The 27686-nt window shown below is 44.6% G+C and overlaps 1 protein-coding gene across 7 annotated transcripts in view; it reads right to left on the reverse strand.

The window, feature by feature from the left end:
- The window catches only part of pard3ba (par-3 family cell polarity regulator beta a), a 174950-nt gene that overhangs the window by 101281 nt on the left and 45983 nt on the right, over positions 1-27686 (reverse strand). For 3 of the 7 annotated variants that reach the window (XM_036983067.1, XM_036983068.1, XM_036983066.1), the window contains 3 exons: positions 26590-26782; positions 15189-15292; positions 5487-5581 (listed from right to left, as the gene is read on the reverse strand). In XM_036983067.1, coding sequence (XP_036838962.1) covers positions 5487-5581; positions 15189-15292; positions 26590-26782 — 392 coding nt within the window. Of the gene's footprint in view, positions 1-5486; positions 5582-5746; positions 6095-15188; positions 15293-26589; positions 26783-27686 lie in introns of those variants that run through there. The other 4 variants (XM_036983071.1, XM_036983073.1, XM_036983072.1 and 1 more) reach the window with 4 other exon arrangements.

Consider the following 27686-nt stretch of genomic DNA (forward strand, 5'->3'; position numbering starts at 1 on the left):
TCTACTAGTAGGTTGTCTGGTTTTGTTTTCATAACATTACATGGCAAAAAAAAATAGCAGCACTGGAAAGTTAAATCCCGAGTGATCAAGTTGAGTCTTAATGACTTTCCCAGCAGTCGCAGTGAGCCACGCACCACCGTTTTAGTTGAGCGCCGCAGTGGTGGTGGTGGAACATTATCGACCGTTTCATTCCCTTCGTCTGGACATCAGTGTCAGCAACAATCATGCATGTCAGTTCAGTACACAAAGCGTAACAGAAAAAATGACATGTTTGAGAATACATTTATTACAGCATTTATTGTGTAGAACAGACATGCTTCCCTGTATTAAGCTGTCATCTCCAAACCAGACCCCCCTCCCCCCGAGATTTTTATTTATCTACACAGATCGCAAAAACGACCTCTCCAGAATCCATATGATGGATATCCGTCTCAGTGACAGAGCTTTAACCCTTGGGACACAAAGACAGAAACATACAGTCACTCTCTCTCCCCCTTCACTAGCTCTCTGAGACAGACAGTTGTTGAGTGGACAAGGTCAAGGTGAATTAACTGCCATTTACATGGTCCAGCTGCGTTTATGCAAGCGTGTGAAACCTGCCCTGTCAGGTTGTGTAAGTACGGCGCTGGAGCGTGGTGGAGCGGAGAGGTGTGTGACGCTAGGTTTAGCTGCTTGCCTTTCGAACATGATTGGCTTCAGGCCACATGGCAGGCTGTCCTTAGACCTAATGTGTGTCCCAAATGGCACCCTCTATAGTGCACTACATTTGACCAGAGCCCTATGACTTTGTTCAAAAGTAGTGTACTATAGAGGGAATGTGGTATCATTTGGGAAGCATTCCAAGACTGTATACACACACACCCTCTTTATCGGGTACACACACACACACACCAGGCTGCCATTAGACCCTAGTAGACAAGTGGGGAAGGATTCCCACAGAGAACCTGCATAGATTTACCAACACACCACTGAGCAAGGGTATGGAGCTAATGACTAGATCTGGCTGACCACAAATTTACACACGTACACACTTAAATGTGCATCAAAAGATTACGGATGATCCTGAACGAATCGTGAATAATGATGAGTGAGAAAGTTAGAGGCACAAATATGCCCCCAATAGATGTTAACCTCTCACCATTACCAGAACCAGGGGAGGTTAACCTCTCACCATTACCAGAACCAGGGGAGGTTAACCTCTCACCATTACCAGAACCAGGGGAGGTTAACCTCTCACCATTACCATTACCAGGGGAGGTTAAACTTTTTTGCGGGTATGACCTTGGTTCCTCTGCAACTTTCTCACTCATTATTCACAATTAATTAATGATCATCCGTAATTATTGTAGCATCCAAATTAATGTAGAAGTGTTGAAAACATTCTAATTCTTATTTACAATAAAAGTGACTCCAAAATGACAATTTTAAATACCAAACTTACGACTACATTAATACACAGAGGTGAACTTAAATAAATACTTAAATAGTTTAAAACGTTTACAGGCTTTGCAAGAACAATGATTCCCCTAATAATCCTGTTTACATGGACGCATCTGAAATCAGGCTACTGATGGGATTTGTCTCCATGTGCAGTTGCAAACCGTAGTGTCTGGCTTTTTTATGGCGGTTTTGGAGCAGTGGCTTCTTCCTTGCTGAGTGGTATAACGGCTGCGTGGTCCCATGGTGTTTATACTTGCGTACTATCGTTTGAACAGATGATCGTGGTACCTTCAGGCGTTTGGAAATTGCTCCCAAGGATGAACCAAACTTGTGGAGGTCTACAATTTTTTTTCTGAGGTCTTGGCTGATTTCTTTAGATTTTCCCATGATGTCAAGCAGAGGCACTGAGTTTGAAGGTAGGCCTTGAAATACATCCAGATGTACACCTCCAATTGACTCAAATTATGTCAATTAGCCTATCAGAAGCTTCTAAAGCCATGACATAATTTTCTGGAATTTTCCAAGCTGTTTAAAGGCACAGTCAACTTAGTGTATGTAAACTTCTGACCCACTGGAATTGTGATGCAGTGAATTATAAGTAAAATAATTTGTCTGTAAACAATTGTTGGAAAAATGACTTGTGTCATGCACAAAGTAGATGTCTTAACCGACTTTCCAAAACTATAGTTTGTTAACAAGATATTGTGGAGTGGTTGAAAAACGAGTTTTAATGACTCCGACCTAAGTGTATGTAAACTTCCGACTTATTTTAACTCTCGTCATTCGCACATAAGAGCGAGGCTTGCACTACCATTGCCGGCACAGGCGCAGATCAAATACACAGCTGGAACGCTGATTAAGCTGTTGACATGTCCTAATCATTTGAAAACTAGCTCAGACAACAAGGTGTTTTAATCAGTGTATGCTTTCTTTGATACATTTTTTGACCTTTGAAGTGTAGCAGAGTAAAGTGTTTAAATGACTTACCATACTCAGCCTACAGCCATAATCAGTTCAATATCAAATGACTGGTGTGATGGAAACGTACTCATTGTCTTATAGGCCCATGTGGGCTGGGCATCCTGAAGATGGATGCCACTATAATACAAATAAATCCAATCAAATCACGCAAACGCAAACACTCTCCCTCTCTCGCGCACACACACACACCAGGGATGACCTGCTGGCTGGCTGCCTGTCCTGCACTGTGCTCATTAGGGCAGTGTAATTAGTTGTGTGGCTCTGGGGGGGGGGGGGGGGGGGGTCTGCTACGAACACAGGAGAACTGACTGTCACTCATACACACAGACAGGAGAGGGGGAGGGAAGGAAGGGGGAGAAAGAGGGAGAGAGAGGAGGAGAACAGAAGCCTGATTACAGTGGTTATGCATCAAAGAAAAAGTAAGAGGGAGGGAGGGAGGGAGGAGCATTAGGCAAGTCAGCAAAAGAGGAATAAAAGGATGAAAGGGAGGACGAGGGAAAATTAGACGTAAGCAAATCAACCTGAATGAGCAAGGTAATCAACTGTCTATCGTATAAGCCTTGGTCAACAACATAGGACCATGTGTTAGTGGAGAGCAGAAAGAACATGTCGCACACAGTGGCACACACACACAGTGGCACACACACAGTGGCACACACACACAGTGGCACACACACAGTGGCACACACACACACACACACACAGTGGCACACACACACACACACACACACACACACACACACACACACACACAGTGGCACACACACACTAGAGAAACACAGATGCACACACTCGCCCTCTCCCCAGCATCCACTTCAGATCCATTTGCTGTTTCCTGAGGGCTACATTAATAGACAAACAAATGAGCTTGAAGGTAGGTCTGCCAAGGAGGAACAACGGAGGAAAGAAGGGTGTGTGTGTTTGTGTGCGCGCGTTAGTGACAGAGAGCAAAAGAGAGAGAGAGAAAGCATGCATGTGTGCGCGCGTGATTTGTCAGCAACTGTGCATTTAGACAACTAAATTAAAAGGTAGGTAGGTGAATATTTATAATTTTAAAGGTACTGTACATGCACTAGTATGGATGCATGTTTGCATGCATACAATTTAGGTAAGGCTGTGTGAATGTGTGTTCGCCTGAATGTATAGTGGACATAATTGGTGTGAATGTCATTTGATTGAGGTTGTGCACAGTACAATCCAGTACCGTATGTATGCAGTTTGGTTGTGTGTGTGTGTGTGTGTGTAACCCTTGCGGAGGTTAAAAAGGACAGTGTGACAGAGACAGAGGAGTCCTCTCCTCAAATGATGCCAGCCATGCAGGTAATAAACCTGACCCATTCCACCCAGATACAACAGGTAGTCAATTCTAACATATCCCCGGACTTCCCACAGCGACTGTCTTCTGTTCTGTCCTTTCTCAGAACAACAACCCTTCACTAGTCATTATACTGCACACACTAATGACTACCATAATGATCCTCATACATTAGTCTTGTCCCTGAGCTCTACACACACGCATGCGCGCACACACACAAACACACGCGCACACACACAAACACACACACACTTGTGCAAACTCCCACACACTGCGCAAACGCACACACGCACATGTGAAAACGCACACACATACAAACTGCGGTTTCCTCTGATCTCATCCACGGGACCTCTATCTCCATCAAAGGCCATGCTCTCGCAGTATCGGGCCGTGTTGTCCTTGTTCACCTCTGGTTGAAAGCCCCAGCTCATTGCTTTGGAGAGAAACTGGTGAACGAGGGACTCAAACTCATCACTGTCATTTATTCTACTTCCCCCTCTTCCTGCCTTTCTCCTCTGTCCTTTTTGTTTATGGGGAAGTTCATAGATAGAGTACACCTGCATCCCTGGGTCAGGAACACACACACACACACAAAAACCTTCTCTGCAACACATTTACATTCATAAAATCAAACGCTGGCACAAACAAGCTCATCAGAGGAAGCCAGAGCTTGTTAGCGCCAGGCTATAATACATGCATGCTTACGTTCCTCTCCCTTTTTAGCATCCCGTGAATACACAAACAAACATCCTCTGAGGTGGTGGAGGGAGGCAAAGCGGGAGAGAGAGGGGGGGAGGGGGATGAAAAGAGCGAGAGGAGAAAGAGATGGAACACCCACTCTTTACTGAGTAGTCATAGATCAACTTTGGTCTGATGAATCTCCTTACTAACAAACTTGCTTTCCTTTTCTCTTGTCGCCATGTCAACGGCAAATTATTGGTGCTAAACGAAGCCAATTGCTGGTGTAGAACGTGTTTTCACTGCTAGTAAGCTAGGTGAGTTCTCTCCATTTACAAAGTAAAGCTCTTTAAACTCTGTACGCATCGAATCCATTCTTAAATTATAAGGAATACTGGAGCACACGGTCAATATATTGGTCACGGTTTGTTGTATATCAGTTTAGGTTGTGCATCCTGGCTCCTGGGACTGTGACAACTACAGGGAGTGAAGACACACACACACACACACACACACACACACACACACACACACACACACACACACACACACCACAACCACTGATAGACTGGGATATTATGGTCCCTTGGGGCACTAGCCATGGGAGGCACTGACAGACAGCCGAGGTTGCCATGGAGAGAGACCCCCCCTCCCTCTCCAGCCAGGTCTCTACAAGCTTGCAGAGTGAGAAGTCTCTGGTCGGCTACTGGGCAGGAGTCAAAGGTATGGTGGACTAAAAACTCTCTCTCACTGGCACTCTCACACACACACACGTGCACACACAAAGCAGTTTAATCTAGTCGCGGCAGGAGAACAAAGAACGGAGGCATTTGTAATCCCTCTCAATATCGTCAGTCCAGCCCAGTCAAGCCCAGAGAGAGCGAGATGCACACACATAAGAGACACAAGTAGTTGCAGATATGCAAACACATAAACATGCTTATGAAACAAACAAACAAACAAACCTTGTAAACATATCAACCCACGCACACATGTGAATATGTAGGTGTGCGTGTACACACACACACACACACACACACACACACACACACACACACACACACACACCTACCTGAGTGTGACCCGGCTCATCTTGGCTGTAGTGGGGATGTCAAGCCTCAATCGGTCTTTGGGTTCTCTTCTGTTGGTCAGTGCATGGCTGGCATCCTGTGTATACACACAAATGCGGACACACACACAGACACACAGACACACACACACAGTTAGCCAAGTCTACTGTTGGTATCTCAGTCACTCGCTCTCCATTAGTCCACTAACAGGGAGAACAATCAAGTAATGAATCAAACAAGATGTTCAGTTGATATCAACCACCTAGTCAAGGACCTTTAAGACAAGACAGTGGCCAGAAGGACCTGGGTTCCAACCTCCTCCGTGAGATTCCCTCTCTCCTCCGTCAACTATCGGTTCTTCTTTCTGATTTGCTCTCCTACCGTATCTCTCAGGAGAGAGAGGCTATTTTTAAGTCACGCATGCTAGCGCCACAACAACAGCCTCGGGGTGAAATGTAAAGGAAAGAGGAAAAGAATAAATAAAAACGGGGCAATCAGACTGTTGACGGAAGAAAAAAATTATTGAATGAGGAAAAATAAAGGCCAATACAAAAGGAGGGTCCCAATTACGTCCTTCTGCCTTGTCACTTTCATTGTGTCACCCCCCCTCCTCCATTGTCTCAACCCCCTCGTAATAACACATACAGGGGGGCCTCCCACTTACCTCACCCCTCCCCCGATCCCTACGCCCTTGGCCAGCCAGGACCCTCGGTCCAACCCCTGCTTCTCCTCCCCTTAAACACACACACACACACATCGCCACACCACCACCACGCACATGATGCTCCGTGCACAGATAGACAAATGGTGACCCAGTTATTAGGCCGCTAAGCGGTTATCCACAATGGGCCACATGTTACCATGTCTCCATTGTTATTGTGCATCGCCCCTCTATTCCTCTATCTCATCCATTAAGAGCTCTGCTATATTCACACGGCCCAGGGGGAAATGGACAGAGAAACAGAGAAAGAAGGGGACAGGGCGAGTGAGAGAGGAGGAGGGGGAGAGAGATGACGACAGGCTAAGATTGGGTTTAAACCTTTACACTCGTGGGAATTGGTCTATATGTAAAAGGGGAAATTAAAATGTTTCTTACAGAAGAAATGTGCATAAGCATGGTAGCAATTGAAAGGGGACGTGTTGGAGAATATGGGAAAATTATTAGACCAAAGTCGAGGACACAACAGTTCACCGGACAAGCCTGAAACCAAACATTACACTGTTGGTTTTGTGCATTTTACATTGTGTACATTTGATAACAAAATGTGAAAATACTCTGGATACATTCAGTAACATCATAAGAAGTGGCCACACACACACACACACACACACACACCTCCAAAGTGTACACAGTTCCTAAGGTATTTCAATGCAGTTTTATGACTCAAAGAACAGTCAACAATACATATTATTTATTATATTTTTAGCTCTCCTCGCTGTGTCATTGAGGAACTAGAGCAAGTACACTTGTAGTTGTTTTGTTTGGAACAGAAATCCAGCATCCTCGCCATACCACAATTACTTTTGTTGTTTCCACAATCCAAAAACAGCCCATTTTAAAATCACTATCTGGGTCAGGTGGGCATCATTTGAAAGCTTGTTCTATTGCCAACATGCTACGTTTAAAAAAAACTACTATCTTACAGTGTTAGGTTTTCACAAGGCAATTCAGAGAAACAGATCGTTATTTGAGTGCATTCAGGTGAGTGTTCCACAGCGAATTTTCACAACAATAGACTAACATCGGTTCATTCTGTTCAGAGCAAACCAGGGTATGACGGCATGTCATCTTGTAACTAACATTGTGATCATAAACGTTGACACATGAGTTTTCTGAAACGGCAATGTGAAATGCACATTTGGACTGTTTGGCTTGCTTGTATGACATCAAAGCGGTATATTTATTATAATTCTCAAGGTCTCATCTTTCCAAACACACCGAGTTCTCTTCAATTACAGCATTGCCCTCACTCAGACAACAAAACATTAGCAAAAGTTGCCCAATTAGCGGGAAGGATGTGGGCAACTTTTTGTTGCTACGGTACTCAAATTCAGAACCATTGACCAAAATATCCAACTGCGTTATTAATTATCTCCCATGATTAGTATCTAATACATTCTAATGAAAACGCACTGAGGCTTGAATTTAATAAGGTAAAGAATATAATAGTATGCTGCTGTGTTTTTTTATTTTCATGTGACTGTTTTTTTCCCCTCAGGAGGCATTAAGTATTCTGTGGTCAAATAAATGCCAACGTACATGACAAATGAGGTGTGTGTGTGTGTTTGTGTGGTTGTTGTCATGCGCATGAGAAAATAGGTGTGAGTGTGTTCTCTCTGGGAACGCTACTGTGATCTGCTACCAGTCAGATGTGGTGAGAAATGATGTGTGTGGGGCTGGGTGTACTTTCCTGTGACCCTTGACCCCTGTCATATCCATCACAGACTTGCCCCTTACTCACAGCTGAAGCATTACCCCTCTAGGGAAGGGGTCAGGACACACACACACACACACACACACACACAAAAAAAACTGACGTGACCTCCTCTGTACAGTTCTCACACAACATTACAGCAGTATGAGCAGTAAAACCAAACCAAAATTGACGCCATTTAAATCTTTCACTAAATTCACGCTCTTCGCTCCCCTTCTTTACATGCAGGGTAAAACATGTCAGCTTTAGTGTTTGGAGGTGAAATATGGCTTTATGTCCCAATACAGTGCTTATAGAAAGTCTACACCCCCTGGAACTTTTTTCACATTTTGCTGCCTTAAAATGTAATCTAAAAAGGGATTCAATGATATTGTTTTCCTACAGATCTATACAACTTACTCCACATTTTCAAAGTGAAAGAAAGTTGTAGAAAATGTTCCAAATTAAGAGAGAACCTAAAAACTTAAATATCAGAATATGATAAGTCTCCACCCCCCCACAATTGGAATTGTCCCCACCCCCCCACAATTGGACAAGTCCCCACCCTCCCACAATTGGACAAGTCCCAAACTGCACATTTCAGAGTGGCCTTTTATCGTGGCCAGCACAAGATGTGCCGGTGTAATGTTCATGCTGTTTAATCAGCTTCTTGATATGCCACACCTGTCAGGTGGATGGATTATCTCGGCAAAGGAGAAACGCTCACTAACAGGGATGTAAACAAATGTCTGCACAAAATTAGAGAGAAATAAGCTTTTTGTGCATATTGAAGATTTCTGGGATCTTTAATTTCAGTTCATGAAACATGTTGTGTTTATATTTTTGTTCAGTGTACATTTCTTTTGACAAAATTTCTCCATTACATTTAGTTGGGAATCAGTGATGGACTGCAATATTCAAACCTTGACTAGACCACTAAGGAACACTCAACACCTCTTGGAAAGACAACCTGGTGTGTCTTTGGCATAAACATCTGGGCTCCCGAGTGGCGCAATGGTCTAAGACACTGCAGTACCTGGTTCGAATCCAGGCTGCATCACATCCGGCCGTGATTGGGAGTCCCATAGGGCGGGGCACAATTGGCCCAGCCTCGTCCGGGTAGGCCATCATTGTAAATAAGAATTTGTTCTTAACCGACTTGCCTAGTTAAATAAAAGGTAAAAAATAAAATAAAATACATCTGTGTAATTGTCTCGCTGAAAAATAAAACTAACCCAGGGTTGGGTTTTCCTCATTTTTTTTTACCTAAGCTTTGCTCCTTTTAGATTTAGATTGATCCTGACAAACTCCCAGTCCCTGCCGATGACAAGCATACTGATAACATGATGCTGCCACCACAATATTTGAAAATAACACTGTCGTGTTGAATTGGATTTGACCCAACCTTGTAGTTATTAATTTAGGTCAAAAAGTTAATTTATTTCCTTTGTTGTCGTGCAGATTTACATAACAGCCTTGTTGCAAACAGAATGGATTATTTGGAGTGGATTTTTTTACTTTTTTAAACTTTGTCACTATTTGTCTGTATGACTTTGTCATACAGGCCAGTAAAATGGAATGAATGCAATGTTGTTGATCCCTTTGTGTTTTCAAGTATTGTGGTGGTGGCATCATGTTATGTGTATAATTGTCGGCAGGGACTGGGGAGTTTGTTCAGATCAAAATAAATACGAAAGGATCAAAGACCAGATAAAACGTTTATTTTTTTATTTACAATTATACACATTTTTATATGCAAAAGACACACCAGAATGGCCTTCCAAGAGGTGCTGAGTGTTCCTGAGTGGTCTAGACTCAGTCCTGACTTAAATCTGCTTAAAAATCAGAGACATGAATTGAATATTGCTGTCCATTAATGATTCCCAATCAAATTGAATAAGATTGAGCAATTTTGACAAAAACAATGGATATATGTTGCCCTAAGAGTAAAGTTGGTAGTGTCTTATTCCAAATGATTCACAGCTGAAATGGCTGCAACAATGGTGCTTCGACCTTCGTAATAACTCGGGGGGGTGGGGGGGTGGTTTCTAACAGCTGCACCATGGAGAGCATCCTGACCGGTTGCATCACCGCCTGGTATGGCAACTGCTCGCCATCTAACCGTAAGGCGCTACAGAGGGAAGTGAGTACGGCCCAGTACATCACTGGGACCAAGCTTCCTTCCATCCAGAACCTATATACTCGGTGGTGTCAGAGGAAAGCCCAGAAAATTGTCAGAGACTCCAGTCACCCATGTTATAGACTGTTTTCTCTGCTACCACACGGCAAGTGGTGCCGGAGTGCCAAGTCTAGGACCAAAAGGCTCCTAAACAGCTTCTACCCCCAAGTCATTAGACTGCTGAACAATTCATAAAAATCGCACACTTTGATACCGCAATCTGTCCATCGTCCCAGAACGTCACCGTGGCAGACACATCTACTGTATTACGGGACGAACTGGGATGTTTATCGCTGCACTGACCTTAATTACACAATCTTACTTTCACCATCCCCTCTTCAGAAAGAGAGGAGGGAAGGGAAAGAAGGGAGAGAAGGGAAAGAAGGGAGAGAAGGGAAAGAAGGGAAAGAAGGGAGGGAAGGGAAAGAAGGGAGGGAGGGAGGGAGGGAGGGAGGGAGGGAGGGAGGGAGGGAGGGAGGGAGGGAGGGAGGGAGGGAGGGAGGGAGGGAGGGAGGGAGGGAGGGAGGGAGGGAGGGAGGAAACAATAATTGCACACTCCTCGCTTCCTCAAAACCCATTGGAGGAGAAGGTCAGATGGGAGGAACCTCCCATGAGTTTTGAGAAGGAGATGAGGAGAGATGACGTGAGGAGTATGCAATAGAGATCTTCCCAAGGAAAGAGAGTGAAGGAGAAGACGGGTGGGAGGGAAGGAAGGAGAGGGAGAGAGAGAGAGCTGGATCAAAAGGAGGGAAGCCAAGGATGCAGTAGATGAGTATGGATGAGATGGTAGTGCATCGATCCTTGGGGAAAAAAATAGTCTGTCCCAAATGGCACCCTATTCCCTACATAGCGCACTACTTTTGACAAGGTCCCCCATAGGGCTCTGGCCAGAAGATGTGCACCATAGGAAATATGGTGCCATTTGGACTGCAGCCTCAATCTGGTGCCTCAATCTGGTTTAGGGGCATGACAGTAAGGGAGGTAGGGTTGCCACCAGATACAAGCTATTCCAACTGGTAAGGACGACAGCCGTGGTGTAGCCTATGGGCGATACGGATCACTTTTATTGATATCTACATACTGTACCACATTGGTGTGACTCACACTGCTGCTCTCTATTAGCTATTTGCGCTTTACAGATCTTGATTGCTGTGGATGGCTGTTCACAAATGTTTATGTGTATTTTAACCCAATCATGGTTGAATTTAAAAGTTTAAGCTGCCTATCAATCGCTGTTTTTGCGACCAGTGGACAGCCAGTGAAAAATGTGCTATTGCAACAGCTGCATGGTGCGGATCCCAGCTGATGGAATACATGTCAGAGGGAGTTCCTCCCTTCTAAACTATCAAGTTGGTTGTTGATCATTGCTAGACAACCATTTAGGCCTTGCCATAGAATTTCATGCCAATTTAAGTCAAAACTGTAACTTGGCCACTTAGGAACATTTAATGTATTATTGGTAAGTAACTTAAGGGTACATTTGGCATTGTGTTTCAGGTTGTCCTGCTGAAAGGTGATTTTGTCTCCCAGTCTCTGTTGGAAAGTAGACTGAACCAGTTTTTCCCTCTACGATTGTGCCTGTGCTTAGCTCTATTCCCTAGATCTTTTTTTGTAAAATAAACTCCCTAGTCCTTGCTGACGACAAGCATACCCATACCATGATGCAGCCATTCATTTATTCGCCACATTTTACTTTAGTGCCATATTGCAAACAGGATACATGTTTTGAAATATTTCTATTTTGTACAGGCTTCCATCTTTTCACTCATTTAGGATTTACTCCACAATACTAACCTATCACAGCCATTAAAAACTCTTAAAAAGTCACCATTGGCATGCATAATGGTGAAATCCCTGAGTGGTTTCCTTCCTCTCCATCAACTGAGTTAGGAAGGTCACCTGTATCTTTTGGTGTATTGATACACCATCCAAAGTGTAGGTAGGTGCCCTTCTTTGCGAGCCATTGGAAAACCTCCCTGGTCTTTGTGGTTGAATCTGTGTTTGAAAGTCACTGCTCGACTGAGGGACCTTACATATAATTGTATGTGTGGGGTACAGAGATGGGGTAGTCAAATCTAAAATCATGTTAAAACACTATTATTGCACACAGTGAGTCCATGCAACTCACTACGTGACTTGTTAAGCAAATCTTTACTTCTGCATTTATTTAGGCTTGTCGTAACAAAAGGGGTTGGATACTTATTTTTTATTAATTAGTAAACATTTCCACGTCTAAAACATAATTCCACGTTCACATGATGAGATATTGTGTGTAGACCAGTGACACAAAACGTCAATTTAATCCATTTTAAATTCAGGCTGTAACAAAGCATGTGGGAAAAGTCAAGGGGTCTGAATACTTTCTCAAGGCACTGTAAGTCCTTTTGGGGTTATTGAAGATCAAGGGGTATTAAATGAATTGTAATGACTGGAATTCGGATAGACTTTGGTTTTTAATGTAAAGATATAGTTTAATCATATTATTATCTATAGTTAAAAGCAATGGGTTAGAAGAAGCCAACATAACCAGCCCATAACGTAAAATGCAACATCAATTTATGACCAGCTATCTAACTCTAAACATTGATTTACCTTGCAATAGATCTTGTTTAATTGGTAATATTCAATTTTGTCTTCTTCTAATGCCTCTTCAGGGGAGAAGTAATCTACAAGTAACTGAAAACAGTAATATCCCGTTACTGAGATTGGGTAATCCAAAAATTACAGTACCGATTACAATTTTGGAGGGGTAACTAGTAACTGTAACTGATTACATTTAGAAAGTAACCTACCCAACCCTGCACACATGAGCCAAAACACTCTGGCCCCACTCAACCTGTCTCTCCAAAACCACCGCTGAAAAGAAAAGACAGTGGAGGGCTTCCTTAACGGTTCCCTATTTTCAAGAGGAGAGAGTTCTTGAAACGCTGAACCCTTTCAAACTCCTGCCTCTGGGTCTGTATTTGGGGGGGAGGGGGGGGCAGTCCCTCTCTCCCATCCATCAGAAAGAGAGAGTGACTCAAATATTATGCAAAAACCCCATCCCATCATGCAGGAGCCAGGAGAAGGACAGACAAATAAAATGTGATTTGATTTTGAGAGGGGGCGGCATCCCTTTCTCTCCCTCTCGCTCTCTCTATCTATCCATGATTGTGTCCAAATTATCTCGTCTTCATCCCAAAGTGTTCTCTTGTTCACATCCCTTCACTGATTTGAAAGGAAATGACTGGTATAAAAAAGCCCATGCATCCACCAGTCCAATGCTGTTATTACTATTGGTACGCAACATATAGGTTTTACAGGACAGAGGCCAGTTACACATGTACCTTCATTTACACCAATGTAAAATGTGGGGGGAAAAAAACATTGGGAAGCACTGTCTCCGAGGAAAATGGGCAGAAATAAATAAAATCACACAAGCCACGTCCCATGATCACACAGAGACATATTTTATGAGTGTGCTGTGAGACCCAAGACAAAAATAACTCTGTGGTTGGAGGGGGGGGGCTTGGTGGTAAGGTCTCACAGAGGGCCGCAGGTGCTGCTAGCCTTGAGGATTAAAAACAACCTCAGAGAGAGGAAATTACTGAGACCACAGGGCTGCTCGGAGGAAAGGAGGTCGGAAGGGAGAAAAGGATGGGCAGAATGAGCTAGAGGGCGCAAGGAGGAGGGAGAGGGTATGCTAGAGAAGGAGAGACAAAAAGGAGGGAGGGAGAAGGGGGGGGCATGGAGGAGTTACAGGTAGCAATAGCCTGCAGACTAGGAGCAGAGGATAGGAATACAATAGGTTATACAGGGAGCGTTCCCAAACAGGGGAAGAGAGGGTGACGGGTAAAGACAATGGAGACACAGACGTTTCAAGCCAGACAGATCATACTTCCATGCCCCGGTCAAGGACTGTTTGGGAGGCTGAGGGAACAATTGTTTGTGTGTGTGTGTGTGTGTGTGTGTGTGTGTGTGTGTGTGTGTGTGTGTGTGCGTGCGTGTGTGCGTGTACATACGCGCTCGGCAGAGCCTCTTATAAGGAGTGACTGTAGGAGTCTGCTTTCTGAAGAGGGGACAGGTGCGAGGTAAAGATAGGAGGTATAGGGGTAAGAGTAAAACTGCATGTCCTCCAACGCAGGGACAGGGCAACATAGTGATTTGTCTGGGTTACAGGACGTCAGTTGTCTCAAACAGAGAGAATAAATAAACTAACCTCTAGACCAGGAGTGTTCAAATCCACTGTGGCAGGAAGATAAAGAAATCTACCAGCCACTCAGATTTTTTACCAGCCAAACTACTGATTTTGGCATAATTACAAAAAAAAAATGATGAGAATAATTACCAATATTTTTAAAACAAGAAGTGAATTACTAGTTCAAAATGTGGTATATTGCTCAATTTAATTTAATATTCTTATAACCTGAGTCTTTTAACCAAAATATCACAGAGGAAAAAATGTTCAGCTGACCCTTTAAGGTTACTTTGGTAAGAGGGCCACTCAAGTCATCACTTGTGCCTGTGAGAATCTCACTAGTAGAGGCTGACCATGTCTCTTTTTGCGAGCAGTGGAAGCAAAATCAAAACATTAGAAAAACAACCATGTGAACAAAACAAAAGTAAATTGCCAAGAAACGCGAGGACAAAGTCTCACTTTAGAGTAAATTAGACCAGCTTTTATGCCTGTGCGCATTGCTTCGAAAACCAACTTTCAGCACTTCACTCACAGGCAGTATTGCTTTGCGAGGTGGGATAGCTATAACGGCAGGAGTCAGATTTCTTTGTGCATTACTAGAAATTAAACAAAACGGTAGAAATTAATTAGTAAATTAAATTCTAGGCCCTGCAGGAGGTCCAAATTACTGCTGGTTTCGGTTGTACCTGATAATTAATTGCACCCACCTGGTTTCCCAGGTCTAAATCAGTCCCCAACCAGTCCCTGATTAGTCAGTGGAACTGTCTTTGAGGTACAGATTTGAATTTGTGGCCACTAGACTCCAACCACATCTCTGGACACAAACAGACTCATGGACTTATTTGTTTTGTTTGTCTTTGTGTTACATTTTCTAGGCTTGCTGTATTTCACTCAGCTGAGCACAGGTTGTACTTTAAGACAAAGTCTTTCTCACCGTTTCGGCTGGTCTGGCATTGAGGTCATCAGGGGGAGGCGTCACAATTTCCAGTGGCGGAGCCAGGGCAGAGTCACTGCTGCTCCTCACCAGTAGAGGGGTGTCTGGAAAAGACAGACAGAGAGGAGGTGAATGTTTCCCATCAATGCAAATGTGAGCCTCATGCAGTAGTACACTGATTGTGTTTGTGTAAACCGATCTACGCCTGGTATTAAGTTAGGCACTGTTTTCCCAATTAAAGCTCCAACAACACAAATCCCCTGTAAATCTGCCCAAGACTTCAAATCGTCCAGATACCTGGTGACTGTTTGAAATCGTAGCGTGAGTTTTCAAAGAGTCCTAGAGGAGCATTGTTGGTGTCCGAGTAGCTTTTTGACAAGAGGATGAAATAAGTACTGGAGGGACAGAGGGCAGAAGGGAGGGAGGGAGAGCCCCCAACCCCTCCTTAAATGGAAAGTACATCCCACCCATGCCTTGCAATCTAGCCCACTCCCCCTTACGCAGTCAAGACAATTACACCACATGAAACGGCTTGGGGTACCAGAGAGGTACACTGACCTACAGGGGAGGAATAACGTTTTGACTATTTTTAAAAGCGGCATCAGAGCCAGACCTCAAAAAGGCCCGAGCCGAGACTGTACAGGCAAACTCCCAAATGGCACCCTATTCCCTATATAGTACACTACTATACAGGGCACAGGGTGGGCCCTGGTCATAAGTAGTGCCCTACATAGGGAATAGGGTGCCATCATGTGAAATCACATCTAAGAGTTTGTAGGGGCAGCTGAGCTTTTTATACAACTGTAACCTAAAGAGGGTTGGTTCGAAAACAGTTCATGGGAGAAGTGTTACGGCACTGTATCGGCCAGTCCCACTTGGCTCCTTAGACCTTGCTTCGACGTTTGGGCCATGATGGAAGCTCCGTCCCGGTGGTAGCGGCTGTCCTCTACAGAGGATGTCTGACCACCCGGGCTGCTGACCACGCTGACCCACCCGGGCTGCTGACCACATCAGGAAAGCAAGTCACGCTCAACCATACTGGCTGTCTGACAGAGGGCAGACAACCTCAGACCAGACCTACCAGGAGGTGCTCTCTACTCGAGTAAACACACACACACACACACACACACACACACACACACACACTCACTCACAGAAGTAAAGGAATCCAGAAATACATCCACCTCAACGACCACTTTCCAAACCCCTACAGTGCCATGCTCCTATAATAGGTCTACCATCTGGAAGCCCATTTTTCCAAGGATGTACATAGAAACAGACACCTTAGAATAGTGTCCCCAATGTTTAACCCAACACTGCTGCTGTTATGGGATGATGTATTGTCTGTCTGTGGTAAAGCTCTGTGTTTAATCCTCTCTATGTCACTTGGATCTGTGTCCCATTTGTCTCACTGTCACAGCCTTTTTGTCTGTTACTCTGTACATGTGTGTGTGTGTGTGTGTGTGTGTGTGTCTTTCTCTCTCAATTACTCTAGGTTCCGTGACTGATGCTTAAATTAACTAAACATTATATATATTTTTTAAATACTTCAGAATGTCTCAAAGTGTCTTATGACATCTAGACGCTGAGACCAGGCAACAACTCTAGGTACACCCCAAACCCAGATCTCCATTTGTACACTTAGGGTAGATTTAAAAAGGGTTCTGTATATAGAAGCAGTATCCTAGTAAAACCTTAATGGATGGGCTGTACAAGCAATATTGGCCCAGTGTCTCTTACTGGTGGACCTACCTGCATGACATCTCAATATGATTTAAACACAAACTAAAACACATATGAATTAACACACACACCTGGATATGTTTTATTAGTATTTAATTTAACCAGGCAAGTCAGTTAAGAACAAATTCTTATTATAATAACAGCCTATCCCGGCCAAACGCTAACCCGGACATCACTGGGCCAATTGTGCGCACCCCCTATGGGACTCCCAATTACGGCCGGTTGCGATACAGCCTGGAATCGAACCAGGGTCTGTAGTGACGCCTCTAGCACGGAGATGCAGTGCCTTAGAATAGTACACAAAACAGAACGGAACATCCAGGTTAAGGTTCAGAGGGCCCAAGCTCGCGAACAAGAATGTTCCAAGTACAGACAGAAGGGGGAATCAGATCGCTAGGAGTCATACTTTTGATTTATATTTTCATTTGTTGCACTACTAGCACTGCCTGTTGATGTTAAGGTGCTAGCTATAATATCTGGATGATATTAACATCTTCGGTTTTTATTTTACTTCATCTGGGCGCTTACGTCACCTACTAACACCCTGGTACTACCCGTAGCTCCCGTTCTCCTCAGTCCGTGAAAACACACAGAGAAATGTATGTGTCGCTGATTACTCCTGTGTCGAAGTCCATCATGTTAAATTAGGCACACAAATACATGGAGATGTGAGAGAGGATATGCATTTTACTTTCCTTCATGCTCCTCTATAAGAACAACTTGTCAGATGGTACATTGAAGAATGATGTGTTCCTGTCCTGACTTTTCATAATACCATTGCAGGTATGGTGATATTGTCTAAGAATGACTATTATACAGTCTTTGTATTGAAATTTGCTCATTATTTTATTATATACATTATTGCTTTAGCTATAAATGTGATTGTGTGGGTCCGTGAAAACAGAAAGAACAACTTGTCGGATGGTGCATTGAATACTGATGTGTTCCTAAACTGACTTTTCATAATACCATTTGCAGATCGACATAAAATGCCAAAAAGACAGCCATGGTGCCGCTCTTCATTTCTTGGTTCTTCTGCGGTGCATATAAAAGACCGGTACAATGAGGCCAATGGTGATTATAAAACAGTTAAGAGTTTAATGGTTGTGAGAGGAGAAAACAGAGGACGGGTCAACAACATTTAGGTTAACATAATGGAGTAACTTCAATGGCAGATTGAAAAGAAGAGAGCCTGTTCAGAATACAAATATTCCAAACCATGCATCCTGTTTGTAACAAGGCACTTAAGTAATACTGGGGGAAAAGGGTTGTTTGTGGCAAATCCAACACAACACTTCACTGAGTACCACTCCTCATATTTTCAAGCATGTGGTGGCTGCATCATGTTATGGGTTTGGTTGTCATCGGCAAGGGCTGGGTTTTTTTTTTTGGGGGGGGGATAAAAAGAAGCGGAATACTGGGAGATTAATTATAATTTCAGCAGGACATTAACCTAATACACAAGGCCAAAACTGGAGTTGCTTACCAAGACGACATTGAATGTTCATGAGTGGCCGAGTTACAGTTGGACTCATATTGGCTTGAAAATCTATGGCAAGACTTGAAAATGGCTGTCTTGCAAAGATCAACAATCAACTTGACAGAGTTTGATGAACATTTAAAAGAATAATGGGTAAATATTGTACAATCCAGGCAAAGCTCTTAAGAGACTTATCCATAAAGACAAACAGCTGAGATCGTCGCCAAAGGCGCTTCTACAAAGTATTGACTCAGGGGTGTGAATACTTATGTAAACAGAGTTATTTCTGTATTCCATTTTCAATAAATTGGCAAAAAAACATGTTTTCACATGTCATTATAACGTGTAGATGGTGAGTAAAAAAAAAAAACACAGTTGAATTCTGAATTCAGGCTGTAACACAGCAACATGTGAATTAAGTCCAGGGGTATGAATTCTTTCTGAAGGCACAGTATCATAATCGGCAAGTAAGCATCATGATAACATCGTATCAAGAGGTCCCTGGCAATTGCCAGACTTACCAAATACCAGCTCAGTCATGAAAAGTACCAATGCTTTGGTTATGTGAAGAGGCTGAGTACACATAATTAGGGCCGAGTTTTTCCTCACCTGACTTGACCAGGAAAAACTCTGATCACCAAGGTAGAGGTTAACTACAGATCAGTTAAATGTCTCTCTTCAATGCTCCCAAATCCTAAACACACACTTTTAAGTAGAATTCTCAGAGGTCCCGCCCCACACAGATAAACGTCTTCGACCTCTGACCCTAGGCGCAGACGTGCATGGGAGATCATGGCCCAGAAGAGGAGGGCAGTAGATTGGTCAGTCTTCTGTCTTTGTCACAATGTTTAGTTTAATGATAATCCATTGAGGAGTACGTATCCTAAATGGACAGCTAATTCAGTTTGCAATCTGTAACAGAAAAATAATATCGGAAATTAAATTTGCTCTTCAAAATGGCTAAACTAGGGGACAGCCACAAATGAAATAACCATTCCCATTTGGCTGCATGCAGTCCTGTGTGTGAGTGTGCGGCACGTCTGTGTGTGTGCCCAGAGTGATCTTGTCTCGTCAGATCAATAGAATCCTCCTGCCCAGGGTGCTCGTGGGACGCAGTGATAAGGACCGTCTTCCCCTCTCGCCGACAGGAGTATGTGTGTGTGTCGACGGGAGTGCGCAGACACCAGTGTGTGCTCAGTGCAGTACAGCGATCGATGCAGGTCTAATCATCCAACTGGGGCTCTGGTGGGGCTCAATCACACTGTTAAAACAACCAAGTTCCAATCCTGTCCTCTACCTGCTCGACACCGCTATAGCACATCCACACACAGCTGTCAAATTGTACCATTAAAAACAACACCCAGTGTAATGACTAGGGGCGGGCGGATTTCCTCACCACAGAGCCTAGCGAAGGAACCACTGCTGTCTGCCGCTATCTTGCTTTCCAATCAAGGTACATGAATTGAGGAGCAAACTGAAGTGAAAAACGTACTCACCACAGGAAAAAACTATGACCAGATAAAAAAAAACTCCACTCAGGCACATAAGTAGGACATCATGACCGATCATAACACAAGACCATGGACACTGAACAAAAACATAAACGCAACATGTAAAGTGTTGGTCCCATGTTTCATGAGCTGAAACAATAGATCCCAGAAATGTTTCCATACGCACAAAAAGCTTATTTCTCTCAAAATCTGGGCACAAATGTGTTTACATCGCTGTTAGTGATCATTTCTCCATTGCCAAGACAATCCCATCCACCTGACAGGTGTGGCATATCAAGAAGCTGATTAAACAGCATGATCATTACACAGGGGCACCTTGAACTGGGGGACAATGAAAGGCCACTCTAAAATGTGCAGTTTTGTCACACCGCACAATGCCACAGATGTCTCATGTTTTGAGGGAGCGTGACGCCGGGAGGGCTGTCGTTCTACAGGCTCCTAATCAACTGTGCTATTTTATTCATTTTTTTTGTTGTTGCATTGTTTGTAACTCATTTTGTACATAATGTTGCTGCTACCAACTCTTATGACCGAAAAAAAAGCATCTGGACATCAGAACAGCGATTACTCACCTCGAACTGGACGTTTTTTCTTTAAATCAATGAATTCGACGCAAAAGACATATTGTTTTATCAAGACAAGGCCCAAACCCGTCATCAGCGTGAAGAAAAGACAGAGAAAAAGGGGGAAGAATACCCTCTAAGTCACTGGCCAACGTGCAATCATTGGAAAACAAACTGGATAATCTACAATCAAGACTACCCTACCAACGGGACATTGTAAAATGTAATATCTTATGTTTCACCGAGACTTGGCTAAACGACTGTCTGGTAAGATGAGGGGCGTGTGTCTATTTGTCAATAACTGCTGGTGTTCAATGTCTAATATTAAAGAAGTCTCAAGTTATTGCTCATCTGAGGTAGAATAACTCATGATAAGCTGTAGATCACAATATCTACCAAGAGAGTTCTTATCTATATCATTTGTAGCCGTCTATTTACCACCACAAACCGATGCCGGCACTAAGACCGCACTCAACGACCTGCACAAGGCCGTAAGCAAACAAGTAAATGCTCACCCAGAAGCGGCCGGGGACTTTAATGCAGGCAAACTTAAAACCGTTTTACCTTATTTCTACCAGCATGTCACATGTGCAACCAGAGGGGAGAAAAAAAAAAAAAAAAAACTCTAGACCACCTTTACTCCACACACAGAGAAATATAAAGCTCTCCCCTACCCTCCGTTTGACAAATATGACCATAATTCTATCCTCTTGATTCCTGCTTACAAGCAAAAATTAAAGCAGGAAGTACCAGTGACTCACTAAATACGGAAGTGGTCAGATGACATGGATGCTATGCTACAGGACTGTTTTGCTAGCACAGACTGGAATATGTTCCGGGATTCATCCAATGGCATTGAGGAGTATACCACCTCAGTCATCGGCTTCATCAATAAGTGCATCGACGATGTCGTCACAACATTAACCGTGTGTAAATTTCCCAAAAAAGAAGCCATGGATTACAAGCAACATCCGCACCGAGCTAAAGGCTAGAGCTGCCGCTTTCAATCCGGACACTTATAAGAACACCATCAAACAGGAAAAGCATCAATACAGGACTAAGATTGAATCCTACTACACCGGCTCTGACACTCATCGGATGTGGCAGGGCTTGAAAACTATTACGGACTACAAAGGGAATCCCAGTTGCGAGCTGCCCAGTGACACGAGCCTAGAAGGACAAACTAAATGCCTTTAATGCTCACTTCGAGGCAAGCAACACTGAAGCATGCATGAGAGCACCTGCTCTTCCGGAGGACTGTGTGATCACGCTCTCTGTAGCCAATGTGAACAAGATCTTTAAACAGGTCAACATTCACAAAGCCGCAGGGCCAGACGGAATACCAGAACATGTACTCAAAGAATGCGCAGCCAAACTGGCCCGAGTCTTCACTGACATTTTCAACCTCTCTCATGTCTGTAATACCTACATGTTTCAAACAGACCACCATAGTCCCTTTGTCTAAGGAAGCGAAGGTAACCCGCCTTAATGATTACCGCCCCGGTAGCCATGAAGTGCTTTGAAAGGCTGGTCATGGCTCACAACACCATCATGCCAGAAACCCTAGACACATTCCAATTTGCACACCGCCCCAACAGATGATGCAATTTCTATTGCACTCCACACTGCCCTTTCCCACCTGGACAAAAGAAGCACCTATGTGAGAATGTTGTTCATTGACTATAGCTCAGCATTCAACATCATAGTGCCCACGAAGCTTGTCACTAAGCTAAGGACCCTGGGACTAAACATCCCCACTGCATCCACTATGTGGATCCTGGACTTCCTGATGGGCCACCCCCAGGTGGTAAGGGTAGGTAACAACACATCTGCCACGCTTATCCTCAACACTGGGGCCCCTCAGGGGTGCGTGCTTATTCCCCTCCTGTGCTGCCTGTTCACCCACAACTGTGTGGCCAAGCACGACTCCATCATTAAGTTTGCTGAGGACACAACAGCTGTAGGCCTGATCACCGACAACGATGAGACAGCTTATAGGGGGGAGGTGAGAGACACGGCAGTGTGGTGCCAGGACAACAACCTTTTGCTCAATGTGAGCAAGACAAAGGAGCTGATCGTAGACTATAGGAAAAGGAGGGCCGAACAGGCCCCTCATTAACAGCTTCAAGTTCCTTGGTGTCCACATCACCAACAAACTATTGTTGTCCAAACACACCAAGATAGTCATGAAGAGGGCACAACAAAACCTTTTCCCCCTCAGGAGACTGAAAAGATTTGGCATGGATCCCCAGACCCTCAAAAGGTTCTACAGCTGCACCATTGAGAGAATCCTGACCATTTGCAGCACTGCCTGGTATGGCAACTGCTCAGCATCTGACTAAGGCAATACAGAGGGTAGTGCGTATGGCCCAGTACATCACTGGGGGCCAAGCTTCATGCAATCCAGGACCTATATACTAGGCGGTCTCAGAGAAAGGCACCAAACAATTGTCCAAGGCTCCAGTCACCCAAGTCAGACTGTCCTCTCTGCTACCGCATGGCAAGAGGTACCGGAGCGTCAAGTCTAGGACCAAAAGGCTCCTTAACAGCTTCTACCCCCAAGCCATAAGACTGCTGAACAACTAATCAAATGGCCACCCGGACTATTGACATTGACCCTCCCACCCCTTTGTTTTTCCACTGCTGCTACTCGCTGTTTATTATTTATGCATACTCACTTTACAAATTACCTCGACTAACCTGTACCCCACGAACTGACTCGGTGCCGGCACCCCCTGTACATAGCCTCGTTATTGTTATGAACATTTATTGTGTTACCTTAGAGTTAATAAAATATTTACTAAATTCAAGAAAATCTATTTATTTAAGTGCATTGTTGGTTAAGGGCTTGAAAGTAAGCATTTCACAGGTAAGGTCCAAACCTTACCCGTATCCCGCGCAAGTGACAAATACAATCTGATTTTATTTTATTTAGCATGCTGACTGCAGGAATGTCCACCAGAGCGGTTGCCAGAGATTTTAATATTAATTTCACCATCGTAAGCCGCCTCCGACGTCGTTTTAGAGAATTTCCTAGTACGTCCAACCGGCCTCACAACCGCAGATCACAGCCCAGGGCCTCCACATCCAGCTTCTTCACCTGCGGGACCGTCTGTGACCAGCCACCCGGACAACTGATGAAACTGTGGGTTTCTGCACAAAGGGAAGCTCATCTGCGTGCTTGTGGCCCTCGCCAGGGTCTTGACCTGACTGCAGTTCAGCATCGTAATCGTCTTCAGTGGGCAAATGCTCACCTTCAATGGCCACTGGCACACTCGAGAAGTGTTCTCTTCACGGATGAATGCCGGTTTCAACTGTACCTGGCAAACGGTTCGCAGATGTCAACGTTGTGAACAGAGTGCCTCATGGTGGCGGTGGGGTTATGGTATATTGCATGTTGAATTTATATTTTTGCTGAGTGTAGCACTGTGTAGGCGAAGTAGCCTAACACATGAATATATAACGAGTGGGACATACTTATAACGCACAGAGCTAGTAGAATGGCTACTGGTAGAACAACTGACTTTCAGTCCAGATTTCTATGTGTTCTGCCCCTCTCTCGTCTCCCAGCATCTCTCTCTCCCCCCCACACCGGCCACCAGCTGCATGTGATACGATATGCAGCTAACAGCCAATCTGCTTAACTTAAGTGATAAAGAAAACAAAAAAAGGCCCCTGTGCACACATACAGAGTGGTCCCCGCCAGACAGTCATAGCAGTGGCTGGATGATCGGGTTTAGGCTGAGCCTGTTTAAGTGAATTCTCCACCCAGGCTTTTGTTAGTAGGTGGAGATGACAAAAGCAGCCTTATTGAATTAGTCTCAGTCGATGTGGGGGAGCTCCACAGGGTCACGTCTTAACTTGGTTAGTAAGGGGTTGAGGGGTGGCAGGAAGGGGTCCTAAAAGGTTTAAAAAAGGGTTAAAAAGAGAGGCATTGAAGAAAGTGTTCATGCACGGCTGGACCCTGGGCAAGCTAACAGGCTACAGTGCTAATCCAGTTAGTGGCCGAGCCCCATCCCAGAGTGCTGGAGGAGTTTAGCGAGGAGCTGTGCCCCAGAACAGCAGGGGTTAGGGGGGACGCGGTGAGAGGGATTTGGGGGGGGGGGGGGGGTGAGTGACTTGCAGGTGGTGAATGTTGTGGTAGGGGGTGGCAGAAAGAAGACGGAGGAGGGGGGGTCAGAGGGGCTGGCACTCTGCTCTGGGTCATGGAACATCTAAAGGATGGTGGGAGAGGAGGAGAAAGAAAGGGGGAGTAGGAAGAGAGAAAAAGGGGACTAAGGAAAGCATAGAATATGAGGAGAAAGGGGGGAAGATAGGGAACGGAGAAGAGAGAACTTGGGGCGGCCGGGAAAAGTGGAGTAGGGAAAAGTGTGAGAGGTTACGTTTTTTCTGTAACGGTACACCTTGGCCTAGATGTTTACATTAAAGGACGTGACTTATCCCAAAGAATGCCAGAGCCGCACTTAAATCCTCTTTCAAAGGCAGTGAATTAAAAGCTAGAAGCTCAGCTTTACATAGCAGTTTCAAATTATGTGAGGTTGTTAAATGAACATGCAAGCAAGTACGCGTAGTCATGCAACCACTCACCTACAACTGCACACGTATACTCACAAACATACATTGTTGCGCCGTCTCATACACACTCGTTCACATTCTCCCACACACACACACACACACACAGACCCCTGATGTTTTTACCATTTTTATTTATTTTACCTTTATTTAACTAGGCAAGTCAGCTCAATGACGGCCTAGGAACAGTGGGTTAACTGCCTTGTTCAGGGGCAGAACGACAGATTTGTACCTTGTCAGTTCAGGGACTGGAACTTGCAACCTTTCGGTTACTAGCCCAATGCTCTAACCACTAGGCTACCCTGCCGCATCTAGTGAGTGTGCGTGTGCGTGTGCCTGCATTCAGCCTGGCCTTGGCAGTCAGTTAAAGTGAAACCCACCCGGGGAGCCCTGGGAAACGTAGTGTTTGTTTAACCCTGGAGAGCCTCCAAAAAGGGCTCAGCTGTCTACGAGGGACCCAAGCTGGGATATACAGGGAGAGCCTCTGGCTCAACAGCCATACTTCGCTGTCGGATGCTCATATTTGTCACACAGCCAGTGAAACGACATATGACGAAACATGAGATGTGGGCAGTGTCCAGATACCCCAGCGGCCTACTATTTAGGATGCAACTATGGGTATGTGAAATGTATAATATGTGAAATTGAGTATGCTTAAATGCCAGAATGCTACACTCATTTAGTACAAATCCACTGCAGGCTATGGAGGAAGAGAATTTACTAAACAATTTAGCAAAATATGACATTCTCAGTGTGTGTGAGCAGACAATGTTGATATTTGTTACTTACAGCATACATTTTTACTAAACAGTACGCTCTAAATAGTATGTATAGTGCAGATGATGCAGATGATGTCGTTTTAGTAAGTAGTAGGCAAGACAAATTTCGGACACGGCCGTGGTGTTTCCCCGACCAATAGGCTAGGGCCGAGCAACACTACTAACTAATACAAGGAACACGTAAAAGCAGGCGAGCAACTTTGGTTTTAGAAGTGGGGGGGAACATAATTCCTATACATACATTTAGTTCTCCAGTCAGATAAACACTACAAACAGACTACCAGACCGCTCGGATGCATCCGCATGGTCCTAAAGCACATCGTTGCCTTGTTTTGTTTTCGCATTCCAATGATAAAACTGGGGGGAGGGGGACAAAAACATCCTTTCAGAATGTGGGGGGGGGGGGGGGGGGGGGGGGGGGGGGGGGGGCACCGCGTAAAAGTATATACATGTTTTTTTTTTATGAATTACTATGTTACCACCCAACAGTGTTCCTATCCTATACCAATAGTTTAAGTGGACTGAAATACTCTATGTGCCAGTACACATTTTGACTGCAGTTAGTCTTTTTATTTAGGTATTTTTAAAAGACAATATTCCATAAGAGGTGCCGGTACTCAAGCAGTTGAACATTTGAGTTGTGTACTGGCCCAAACCAACATGTAACACCAAATCATGGGTGTTATTTTACTGTTTATGCCATATAGCCCTGAACTTTAAAATCAGTCTGTGGTGCTGTACTGTGGTACGTACTGGCCTTGAGGGTGTAAGCGTTGACCTCTATCTCTCCTCCTCTTGGTGGCTGAAAGTAGGGGGGCTGGCGTTCGTAGGGGTCAGGATCGGAGTACGGGCTGGGGCTGGAGTGGCCCGTGGAGCCTCCGCCGCTGCCCGCTGGGCTCACTGTCGCCCCCCTCTGGAGCTCCTGTGCTTCGAACACTGCCACCAGCTGAAATACAATCACAGACGCACAACGGGACTGGAATCATACAGGAGGAGAAACAATAGGGCGGTATGGTTGCTTAGCAGTTCGAGTGCCTGGGCCAGTAACTGAAAGGTCGGCTGGTTCGAATAACTGAGCTCCAGGGCTATTACTATGGCTGACCCTGTAAAACAACACATTTCACTGCACCTAGCCGTTGTCTGTGACAATAAAACATGCATTTTCTTCATTTAAATACAATATTATCATGCTGTAAGAGAGTCATACTGTACACCAACCGGACACACACAGTCAAATGGCCCATTTCCAAATGGATGGCAAGTCAAACCTGAGTGGGTGGGTGTCAGAATGTGTGAAAGCGTTCAGACCGTCAACAGAGAGAGAGAGAGAGAGAAAGAGAGAGCGGGGGGCAACCTGGTCTAGTTAGACCCTTTTACGGATGTAGTGGTGTCACACCAGTCAATGCTCATGTTCATGCTCTTTGCACATACAGCTGCGATTCATCTCTGTGGGAAGAAAAACAGGTGGGAAATGCAGTTAACATTAGCATAAGCCTGACAGACACACACTGTCTCCCGCTTCCGCGTACGCAAACGCACAAACAGACTTATCTACCAAACAGTAGGGAGAGGGCTGTGCATTCTCGAGGCCAGGAGGAGTGCGTGGCGCTCCGCAAATACCATCAATCAACAGCGTGAGGGATGGCGAGAGAGCGGAGCGAGAGAAAGAGAGAAAAATAATGTGTGTGTGTGTGTGAATGCCAGCCAAACTCTACCGTTACTCCCCTCCCACATAATGTGATTTATAGGGATCAAAATGGCTCTATCGCTCTCTGTCAACCCAAGCCGGTGCGTGAGTGTATACCAACAAGAGCAGCATACGAATGTGATCTGTGCATTCCAAAATAATA

This window comes from Oncorhynchus mykiss, chromosome 7 (assembly GCF_013265735.2).
Source record: "Oncorhynchus mykiss isolate Arlee chromosome 7, USDA_OmykA_1.1, whole genome shotgun sequence".
Taxonomy (NCBI): domain Eukaryota; kingdom Metazoa; phylum Chordata; class Actinopteri; order Salmoniformes; family Salmonidae; genus Oncorhynchus; species Oncorhynchus mykiss.